The sequence below is a fragment of the Dermochelys coriacea genome, chromosome 3 (assembly GCF_009764565.3).
Source record: "Dermochelys coriacea isolate rDerCor1 chromosome 3, rDerCor1.pri.v4, whole genome shotgun sequence".
Taxonomy (NCBI): Eukaryota; Metazoa; Chordata; order Testudines; family Dermochelyidae; genus Dermochelys; species Dermochelys coriacea.
This window is the reverse complement of record NC_050070.1, coordinates 4,754,685-4,766,202: the sequence shown is the minus strand read 5'-3', so window position 1 is coordinate 4,766,202 and position 11,518 is coordinate 4,754,685. Positions and strand designations below refer to the sequence as shown.

At 49.7% G+C, this 11,518-nt stretch overlaps 1 protein-coding gene across 1 annotated transcript; it reads right to left on the bottom strand.

The window, feature by feature from the left end:
* Positions 1–3,195: 3,195 nt before the first annotated feature.
* On the bottom strand, positions 3,196–11,000 carry FAM205A (family with sequence similarity 205 member A). Its single transcript, XM_043510020.1, has 3 exons — positions 10,556–11,000; positions 9,608–9,709; positions 3,196–7,827 (listed from the first exon to the last, which is right to left on the bottom strand). Exon 3 carries the CDS (start codon positions 7,815–7,817, stop codon positions 4,947–4,949), a length of 2,871 nt encoding a protein of 956 aa, XP_043365955.1. The 5' UTR covers positions 7,818–7,827; positions 9,608–9,709; positions 10,556–11,000; the 3' UTR covers positions 3,196–4,946.
* Between the last annotated feature and the right edge of the window lie 518 nt (positions 11,001–11,518).

Genomic DNA, 11,518 nt, shown 5'->3' with positions numbered 1-11,518 from the left:
GATTTGGCGTTTAGCGGGGTTCGACCTGATCTCCTGTTGGCGTAAAAGGATGCCTTCTTGCTGGTAGAAATCGTTAACGTACTTATTTTGTTTTTCTTCGTCTGTGCACCAGCTGGGATACCCTTAAGCCTCTTGTTTTTGGCAGAGGTGTAATTTTATGTACTCTGAAAAGAGTTCATTAAAATGACAGATTTCATAGTTTTTAGCCACCGCATACGCCTTCACAATGGCAGAAAAAGCACCATTTAAACTCAAAGACCATGCTTACCCCATCAACATTGGCATAACCATCTAAAAAGTAGGGGCCTACCTGTAGTTCCCCACCCTGTAAAGCATGCCGGCTCTGTATATTTTCTTTTTGAGAGGTATACAACAGCCACTGAATAGATGGGTTTGAATACCTCTTTTTCTACCTGTGATAGTTGTCTGGAGGGAGAAGAGCTACCGTGTTAGGCTCCAAAACAAAATCCTGTACATAGCCATGCAGACAGATGCCAGCATTATGTACCAGAATGGATCTATACAGTTTTATTTCAGTGAATTTACCAGGTTCTTTCTCTACTATATCTCCCATCTCTGTCATTTTCATAATCTCTTTTCTTTATAGGATACAAGCTTGTCTCAAAATTTTGACATCCTGCTGACAGGAATACGTGAGCTCATTCTGGAAGTCAAACATCCCATGTCTGTGGTCCCGATACCAGTCGAGAAACTCTGCTTTCTCCCTGGGCATCATGCTTTCCACACCATAGTGCTCCACACCGGGCATAGGCCCCATGTAATTTTGATTTTCTAAAGTGTTAAAAAAAGGTGGAAAATACCCTTTGCACCCTTCAAACCCCATCACTTGTGGGAGCTTGCTAAGCTTCATGGGCAAGAAGTTTGAAAAAAGTCTATCAAATGAATGCCCAGGGCTTTCACTTCCACACACATTAGCTTACTACCCAGCGTGATCAGTTCTATGCACATCTTTTCCTTCAGTAACTGTCTCACGATGAAGTACGCATCATAACCTTTGGAATTGTGCGCTAGGAATGTGTAGTCCCAGAACTATTTGCCAACAAAGGTCTAAACAAACAGAGAAAGACACTCGTTGCCTTTAAATTCCCATGATTTTTCAGGCTTTAGGGACATAGCAAAAATGTAATTGGGCGTGTGCATCCCAGTCTCCTGCGTGCATTCAAAATCATTTAAAAAATATATACTTTTCTGAGGATTTGGGCTTTCTAATGCTCTCCATAAAACACAGGTGACTGTCTACATCACAGGATGTACATCACTCACAAAACCGGTGTAAGTCAGGTCTACTAAGTATTGTCTCTTTATATGGATGATGTGACTACTGAGGATAGAATTTTAAAAACTCTATGAGCGCCACCACCCGTTTTTTACAACTCTCGCAACGTCCCATCGAGATGCAACTCTCTATTGCTCTGTAGCAGCTTTGAGGCCTGATTTAAGAAATCCTCAGACAGCTCATCCCTAGTTCTTCTGACCAAAAACAAAGGGTTAGTTAAATTTCAGCTCTCTAAACGTAACTGTACAGAATCATCAGGGCCTACCCTACCCTTAACCTCATCCAGAATTAACTGTGTTCCTCTGTGTATGGCTTCAACAACCTGCTGAGCTGAATTTATTTCCTCAAGATTGACAAAACAAAATTCCTCACAATACACCGACCCCCCAAATCTAGGTAATTCATGTTGCCAACTTTTCACTCTCTCCATGTACACCTCTGGATTTTCAGGGTTACTTGGGGGTTCCTCTATGGGACCATCAGCGGCATCTTCTATATCAGAGGCCATTTGAGAGTCAGACTCTGAGGGCCCTCCATGAGGGTCACCCTTCTAGACGGGCACCCTTCTAGAGAGCTCTCTGGGGAATTTTCTAAATCAGACTCTGTGTGAGAGTCGGGTTCTGCCTCCCCATTTTCAGACAAGCCAGTTTGAGAGCCTCCAGTAGGGGGCATCACTTTTTGGTTTTTTTCCCCTATTACCTCTTAAGCCTTTATTAAAATTTTAACAGCGACCCTGGCCTGGAACTTTTTGGCAGCCATTTGTTTGTCCACCAAGAGCTGTCCCCACTTTTGTTTACACCTGAGCTGATGTGTACCCTTGAGGGGGCCCTTTTTACCCAGGCCCCTTTCCACGGCTACTCACGCCTGCTCAGAGCCACCTTTTGGAAAAACTGAAGTATTTTTCAAAAAGTCGCCCGCCAGAGCTTTTGCATTTTTGATGTCGTTTTCAGCCCTCCTTTCTTTTAGGCCCCCTTAGGATAGAGCAGCCATCAGTATTCTGAACAAAGCGTCATATTTCCCCCAAATCTTCATCAGTTTTCTGAATGCAGCATCATACTTTTCCCAAATATTAGAATATGGGGGAGCTGTGACGAGCTTATGATGTTGGGAGAATGGTTTGTCGGTCCATGGGTTTTTATTCACAACCCTTATTGCTCGTGCTCCGGGTTTGTGAATGTGGGCGTTTTCGCTCACAGTTTTCTCAGGGCTTGGTGTGGGGGCAGCCGCTGAGGAACTGGAGTGGTGTTTGCGTGGTTGGTTTTTACCACAGTCTTTTGTTTTGTCCTTGGGTTTGACGTATGTGAGGTTTCGACTGCCCTAACGCTTCATCTGCACCCTTGTGGTGTTTTGCGTTAGCGTTGTTAATGGTCTCAAAGCAGATTCCTGCTTCTTTGGCCGTTCTGGTGGAGCTGTCCCTGTAGCTTCGACTCCAGCATCGTCAGGAAAGCCGCCCATGCCTCTGAGGGGGGGAAGACATTTTACAAAACTGAACGGTAATATCTTTCTCACCCACACCTATGTATTTACTTAAAATACAAAACCTCATAAAACAACCAAACCAAGAAGCAAAATACATTTACTGGGCTTCATCCATCCATCAGTCACTGATGCTGGTCAATTTTCCTTTTCAGCTGGCTCTTTCCTTTTTCTTTTGAGCTTGTTTACCCTCTCATGTTTTGACAGTACTGTGAAGCAAACAACATTATAATAAAACGCATGGAACTGTCTTGTAAACTTAAAAAAATAACTGCGCTGATTTTCTTTTCTTTTCTTTTCTTTTCTTTTCTTTTCTTTTCTTTTCTTTTCTTTGAAAGACCTACAGCTCCGTGGAAAGAAACCAAGGGCCAGAGACCTTCTAACAGAAACACAGATAGTCACAAAGCCCTTTTTTTCTTTTGTTTTCAATTTACAGCTTCCAAGTTTTATGTCGCTGTTTGTCCCCTCACCATTTTCTAACTTACTCCTTTTCGATTTCTTACAACTGGTCTTTTTCTGAAGCAGGGTTCTGTAACTTTCTGTGCAGACTAGACGGCCAATATAACGCTGGAAGCAGCATCTTCCGGTTTGGTCATTTTCTTTCAAACACGGTCAGGGTCTGCACTAAATTGCACAGCGATTATCAAGGTCACCCCGTGCGCTAAATGTTCTTGGGTGAGGCACAGACATTGCATAGCTTAACCTATGGGAAGAAGAGTGTTTAATAGGCTTTCCAAACACAGCTCAGCACACCGGCCCCGGAGCTTGCAGTTTATAGCCACTGAAGTCCAAGTCACACAGTCATGGTACCATTGGGCTGGCGCATCTATGACACAGCCCTCACAATCATCAGAAATCTTTTCCCTAAGGCAGTGATTAAGGACAGCATAAACAGCAATGCGTACAATAGTCCGCATGACTTTTTTATGCTCACGACGCTGGCTCAGTTGGTTCCATGCCAAACCTCCTCCTAAACTCCTCCTAGCCGTCATCCTCGGAGTCCTCTTCAACAATTTGGATCGGCGCTGAGCAAAAACAAGGTGGGCTCAGTTCATCTTCGCTGCTTGATGCGACACTGTCCGTGCCTCCAGGGCCTCTGCAAAGGCATCGTCGAGCTGTCGAGAGATTTTCAGAAAAGAAACAGTGTAAGTTCCCACTGCTTGTTTTTAAATTTACAAAACTCCACCCCCCCTCCGGTTTCTAACCCCATTTCATCCCATCATCAACCGTCACTTCTTAATGATTCATTTACCTGAGCGATGTCTTTTCTGTTCACCTTGTTCTCCGGTGACTCCCCCAAGCTGCATTTGCCTTCCTCCTCCAGGGGGGTGGACGACAAGAAGCCACCACGCTCATTGGACTGTCTCCACACAAGTCCAAAGGCCCTTGGGGCTAAAATAAAGTCCCAGGTTCTCACAGGGGTGGTGAAGGAGTCCATGTTTCCATGATTTCTAAAGCACGCATTCTTGGTAAAAGATGGCCTCTTCTGCCCCGGTGCTGGGACTTATGGGGTGATGGTGCTGCACTCTGATTGGCAGAGGGCACTGCGAGTAGTTCTTAGAGGGGTAACACGACTCTCTTCTGCGCAGGTCACCCCACCATGGAACACTCCCGATTGGTCAAATCTGCTCTCAGGGCAGTCCTATGCAGCCAAAACCCATTGCGATTGGTAGAGGGCGGTGGGAGGAGGGCTTAGTGGGGTCATACGAACCACTTCCAGATGGGTCACCCCATTCTGGAACACACCCAATTGGTCAAATCTGCTCTCGGGGCAGTCCTATGCGCCTGAAACCCCTCCTGATTGGTAGAAGGTGGTGGGAAGAGTTCTTAGAGGGGTCACATGAACCACTTCTGGATTGGTCACACCACCCTTGAACACCCCCGATTACTCAAATCTCCTCTCGGGGAGGCCTACAGGGGCGAAACTGAGCCTCATTGGTAGAGGGCATTGGGAGGAGTTCTTCGAGGGGGTCACATGACACACTTTGCTTCTGGTCATGTGTTCGCCTTGACTCCGGAAGTAATACCCCCCATGGGCGGGAATTCTGGTGACAGGGGGTCCGGGTTTAAGGGCTCAAGGGACGGAGTTTAAGGGGTAAAGAGGTAACGTGAGGGTTTGCTTGACAGTAGATCCCTTATACTACTCCCGGACACCCTTAGAGGCCCTTGCCTTTCAAAGGGGTGGCTTTGTAAATTTAGGATCAGGTTTTCTTGAATGAGAGTCCTTGGACATTTGGGATTTCACTTTCTTTTGAAGCTTGGAGAAAGTTTCCTTCAGGCACATTAAGATCCGTTTGAGAACTGGAACTTTGTTCCTTGACGGGGATGATATCCTAGCTCTGGAGGCCTTTGGTGGCTTTGGAGGAGAACCGTCAGGACTCCCAGTTGCTTTCTCCCCTGCTTGCAAAAGCCCTGTTGTACTTGTAGCAATGGACACCATCTTCGGTTGCTTGGTGGGAGCCCTTTTCCCCATTCCATCCTGCGTCTTGCTCCTGTCTGCTGGCAGGAGCCACACCACTGGCATCTTGTTGTGTTTGGATGATGCTGTAGAGTCTCCTGGAGTCCATCGCTGTGGAATTCTCTGGGACGTTCTGGGCAAGTCAGCACCTGCAGAGCCAGCTGGTCTCTTCTGTAGAACCTTACGGCACTTCTTGCAGACTCTTATAGGCAGCTGGTCCCTGAAGAGCTCAGAATTCACAGTTCCATTGAACCCATGTGGAGCTGGGATGTCTCGAAGACCATGCAGCTCAGCAGATACTTGTGTCTCCTCCTGAGTTTTCTTACCTTTCCTCTTTCCTGGATGTGCCTTGCGGCACAGTTGGCAGACTGAGACATGGCCTACCAAGGGGCGGGAGCTGCTCAACATTTCCGTCAGGTGCTTGATCTGCAGGTCATGTGCAGCCTGCCCAGCAATGAGAGAGTCAAGAATGGATCTTGGTAGCTGCCCAGAGCCTGGTGTCTCTGGGGCAACCTGGTGGCATTGGATCCTGGGAAGATCTGCCCTGCTCTCAAGAGCCTGTGCCCCTGGCCTCAGGCAGGAGCCTTCTCCGGAGATAACCTTCCTCTCCATGTGCAGCTCCAGCTTCTCTTCAGTCCCTTTGGTGCCACTCAAACTGGGAAGGGGCTTTCTCAACTCACTCCTATCAATGAGGAGTGCCACAGCGAGCATCTTCTCTGTTATTACGGTTCCTGGAGGTGGCGTTGTCAGATCCACCTCTGCTGGTAGAGTGAAGTGATCTGGGTTAGTCTGGTTTCCTGCTGCGCCATCACTCCTGCCCGTCTCCATGGTGGTATCTTCCACTGGCGTTGGAGGACGTGTGGAACAAGAGGAGCTTGTGCTTTGCTTCCCTGTCTGCGATGCGCTGTGGTGGTCTGGGCTTTCTTTCCCTTTCGATGCTACTACCCCAGGATGCTTCCAGGAGTAAGACCTGGCCATTTGCTGCCTTCTGTCTGTGGGTAGGGCATGTACATCCTCCAGCCACCTCTTACTGGGGGCCCTTAGAGGCAGCTGAATAGACGCAGCCTTCTTGGAACGTAGCTGAAATGGTGACAGGTAGGGAGTCACTATGGCCCCACACGTAGGGTGAGAGAGCCGGCCTCCTTCCTCTGGGAAAGGAGACATGAACCTCCTCAGGGAATCCTGGATCCTCATGGGCAGTCCCCATCTCTGCTGCACTTGCATCTTTATAGTGTGGAATGCCAGCTGCTTCTTAACGTCCCTTTCAAGGAAGAGCAGCTCCCCAAGGATGGGAACCACCTGGACCTGGGGCTTTGCCTTCAGGGAAGACAGCTTGGGAACCGGGGGTAGGAAAGCCCGCAGGGATTGACACACGGCATCCGGGAAACCCCACTCCTGCTGCAGCTTCTTCCGCTGCAAATGCCAGCCCAAGTTCTCCCTGACTTCATCAAGCAGGAAATCAGTCTGCATCTCACTGAACTCCACACCAGCTCCCCTGGCTGGGACGGAATAAGGCAGCTTTGCCGTGGGCTCTGGGTCCAGGGTGAGCAGCCCCCACTGCATGACGAGATGCTTAGGGCTCAGGTGGAGTTTGATGGGGTGGGCAGGCTGTTGTCCCAGTGTTGGGAATGCTGCATTCCTGTGCTTCCCTGGCTCCCCAGGGGGGCAGAGTGGCCCAGGCTGGGCAGTCTCTCTCAGGAGGGGAGCATTTCTGTGTGACTCTCTCATGATCTTAGGAAATGCCTTTATTTGGATCTCCAAGCATTTCTGAGCCACATGATCCTGCAGCTTGACCACCGCTGTGGGCAAAAGCCTGGCCAGGATGGCATCAGTGGATTCTGTGATTCTGTGGGCATTTTGGGGCAGGGATCCCGAAGGGCACACACATGGCTCCTGGATCTCCTCTGCACGCTGAGGGCTGGCATCAGATCTCAGGGGCTTTGGGACCTTTGCTGGAAATCCACATTTGGGACGATCTGTGCTTAATTCCCATTGCTGCCTGGTCTCATGCTCACACAGCAATGGCTCCCCTGGGATGCAGATTTGTGGAGTTGGAGGCAGAAGAGCTGTGTGAGGTTTCTGGGGGGTGAGGGGTAAGCCCTGCTCATGCTGGAGTCTCTTTGTGTGTAAGTGACAGTCCAGCTCCCCCCGGATTTCATGACTTAGGAAAGGGACCCTGCTCATGTTGAATTTCACCCTGGGGTCTCTGTCTGGTGGGCGCAGAGCAGTGGCATTAGGGATCATCCTGGCCAGCCACTCTGTGCATGGGGTAGGTGCCCCCAGTTGGCTCTGCAGATGATTCTGTGGAATGTTGAAGTCTAAACCGTGGGCTGATGTCTGGTTCAGACTCGTGGTCTGCTCTCGCCGGTCTCGTCTGCTGTGGACAGCAGGCCAGGGGAGAGGCTGGTCTTGGATGGGATGAGTGGATCCTTCCCAACCTGTGACAGCCATGATCTCCCTTGAGTGGTAGAGGGGCTCAGACCGAGCCACGGAGGCTTCTCTCAGGGAAAATGAGCTGGGATTCCAGGGGAAAGAGGTGATGGAGTCCATGGAGGAATAGGAGAACTGGCTCATGGCAAATGTCATCCCACTCGACCTGTGGGAGAGAGCAGACAGGGACAGATGGGACATGGCTCTGCTGAGCAAAGGCAAACCTTGGGCACAGCCTTTCAACTTTACTGCAATGGGGCAGTATCTAGGCATGCATGGCACACCACACTCTGACACAAGGACATCAACTGGAGAACAAAGGATGGCGAGGGGGAGCTGGCACTCATTTTATCAAAAATAATTACCCCTTCATTGCACGCACAGGTGCAGCACCTAGCACAATGGGACCTTGAGCATGATTGGGGACCGAGTGCTCTTTTAATAGAAAGATTAGCTAACTAAAATTGGCTTAGGTGCAGAAGATGTGAGCATGTGTATGTAACCCTTGCCAGAGGATGTTGTGAAGCCCAAGACCATAAACAGGATTCAAAAAAGAACGAGATAAATTCCTCAATGGCTATTAGCCAGGATGGGCAGGGATGGTGTCCCTAGTCTCTGCCTGAAGCTGGGAATGGGCGACAGGGGATGGATCACTTGATAATTCCCTGTTGTGTTCATTCCCTCTGATGCACCTGGCATTGGCCACTTTCGGAAGACAGGATACTGGGCTAGATGGATGTTTGGTCTGACCCAGTGTGGCTGTCCTTAAGTTCTTAAGTTCTAAACGACTGGAAAATGGTCCTCTTCTAGTGGCTGATGCACTAAAGGATAACCACCTACTACTGCTACTAGTTAATGTTTCTCCTTTAGCTCCAGTGGTGGAGGTCTGTGCTATGGTCCTGAAAGTGCTGGGTTTGAACCCAGCTGATGACTCAAGTTTGGGGTGTGTCACTGGGTGCACCACTCACTGCTTGTCTGTTACCTCATCCTGGTCACTCCAGGGATTAGCGCTCGAGGTCAATGCCCCTTCCCATTGTCACACGTGGTCACATCATCTCCCTCTCGGGTCTGTAACTCCTCTCTCGTTCCCCAAACTGCAGTGTCCTCTTCTTGACTCAGCCCCGTGGCTTGGCCACTCAGTGTTTCCCCCTCTTCCAGGGTACAGTCCTTCAATTACCTCTCACTCCCACAGTGACCCAGACAGTCTTCCTGTTCACTGCCCCACCCATCTATGCCAGGCCCTCGGTGGCTGGCAGGGAAACCAGAGCCTGCACTTTACACCTGGTTCCAGGCCAGGGACCCTCAACCCAGTAGTTCTGGGCTTTCCTCTCCCAGCCCTCACCACTTCTTCCCTGGACTGCTTCCTGTTACTCCTCGTTCCCCTGCTGGGTGTTCAACCTCCAAACACTCCCCCCTCTTTCCAGGGAGGGACTGCCCTTTCCCAGTGGCAGCCCCTGTCTGTTGCCAGCTTCCTGGCTTTATAAGCCTGGCCTATTCCTGCCTAGCTTAGCCTGCTTGCAATCAGTTCCCTGCTCCCTGACTCTTCCTCCAGATGCAGCCTGTGGAGTTAATAGGGCTAGCTGCCCACCTTAAACCCTTCCAGTCCTATGTAGGGTGGACACCCCATCACAGGGTGTCATTTGATTGCTTTTTCTTTCAAACATAGCAGGGGAAGGTTCTAAACAGTCGTCTGCTGGGAGATACTGCCATACAGAAGGATTTGATCCTACTCACAACCCCAGTCTGTAGTCTCTGCATTTAATTTCTGATAATCCCTCACCTCACTTTCACTGGTATCTCACCTTGGAAGCTAAAGCCACTTAGTGGCTTTTTCCCTGTTATTTTAGGATCCTGGAGTGTCTGGTTTTCTCTGCTCCCTCCTCTCTACATTCACTATCCCCTCCCATCCAGCCCCCCGTTTGGTTCCCCCCGTTCAGTTGCCTTACGGTATCAGAACTTCATCCAGGTGTCTGGCCACGTACTGTATCCTCCTCTCAACGAGCCTGAGGCTGTGAGCCAAGGTGAGCTTCTCCAGGGGCACGCAGCAGCTGTGGAACAGAGAGAGCAGATAGTTGAGAGCAGGCCCAGCCCTCAGGCCCTCTTTTACCCAGAGAAGCGGCACTGAAAGGCTCCCTGTCCCATTCTCCATGAGGCAGCTTCCTTCCCTGCCATACACAGGACTTGGATGTTCTGGTTTTGGGTTAGCTGGATGGTTAGGTGATCCCTGTCTAGTGTGAGAAGGTGAGAGTGTCTCCTACTGGCAGCATGTGTGTCATGTGCCTTCTGCAGAAGCTAATCAACATATAGGATAATGGCCTACTACAGATACCAACTAATGCAGCTGCCTGTGTAGCTCTAGGGGGTGCTTTATGCTGCAGAGCTGAAGGTCCAGGGTTCAAATCCTACTGGGAACCCATGCTGGGGGAATGGAGGCAGGGGTGGAGGAGGGGCAATTACACAAGTGCTGCTGGATCCCTTTCACCCTACTCACCATCCCAGAAAGGCCAGCCTTCCTCCCTGAACTCTCCACCTCACCTCCCAGGTGTGCACGGGGCTCCTCCCATAAAACGTTTTCTCCCCCTCTTGGGAGGGAAGGATGGTTCAGTCCAGTCGACACAATCTACCGCCCCTCCCGCCCCAGGTTAAATGAGTTGCATGATGCTAGAGGAAGGGAATGACCCACTGTACAATGCATGGGGGTGGATTAGAGATGGCAACTTCTGCTGGATGACAATGAATTGCATGATTCTAAATGAGATTATTTGCTTGTCTGGTATATAGGCCAGGGCAGGGGAGGGATTACTAGGGCTACTGCCCCTGGGTGGGGATGAATTGCATGATGCTAAAGGAGGGCACTGACCCACTGCAGATTTATGGAGGGGGGCATTGCTTACCATGTCTCTAGGGATGCACAAGCCTCCTCCAACTCTTCCTCATGGTGTCCAAAAGCTGCCAGAAGTGAGCCATAAACAAGACATTGAGCTGCTTGGTCACCCTTTGCTTCCTAGAACCCCAGAGCCCCAGATTTAAGGGGCAGCGTGTGAACGGAGCCCCAGCCAGTGCCTTTGCACGACTCTGGGCATGTCTGTGCCTTTGCAGGAAGAACAGAGGCAAGTGGGAGAATAGTCCCTATTTCTCTGCTTTGCATGGGGCCCGAGTCTGCCACTACAGCTGTGGGGTCAGGGACTGCTTACCTTTCCGTGCCTTCTTTTTGTGTCTGTGCTTCGTCTTCCTCTGAGAAGTCTGTCACACACAAAAAAAGCAGCAGGGTTAGAAGAGAACTCCTCAATAAACCTGGGATAACAATGAGCCAGAGGGGATTGCCATGTGGGGCCAGAGGGAAGTTTTTCTTTATGGGAGAGTATTGAACTCTGAGGCATCATGGGTAGGCATTGTGCTTTCCTACAATTCAGGCCATATAGGGCACACAGCACAACCCATAACAGGGGTCACTGGAATCATCCAGGGATTGGAGAAAGAGGGATTGCTGGTACCAGGAGCCTGCAGAGTTTATCAGCATTGAAGGATAGAGAGTCTGCAAAGTTCTCTCTCCTGCAACGCTTCTAAAACTCTGCAGGTTTAAGGACTGCAGGATATGCAATGAACCACAGATACCAGCCACCAAATTCAGACCTTGCGGAAGAAATCGGACATCTGGACAACAGTGTTTCCTATTTCCATATTTAGGGAATGCATGATATAGGGGTTTTATCTGCATGCATTTGGGCTGGCCATGCTACTCCTGAATGGTGAAGCCATGAATGGGTTATACAAATTCTCCCCAAAAATTGCTGATATAACCCCTATATCATCCTGAAACGGCAGCTATTTTACACAAAAAATAAAAAACACAAGAG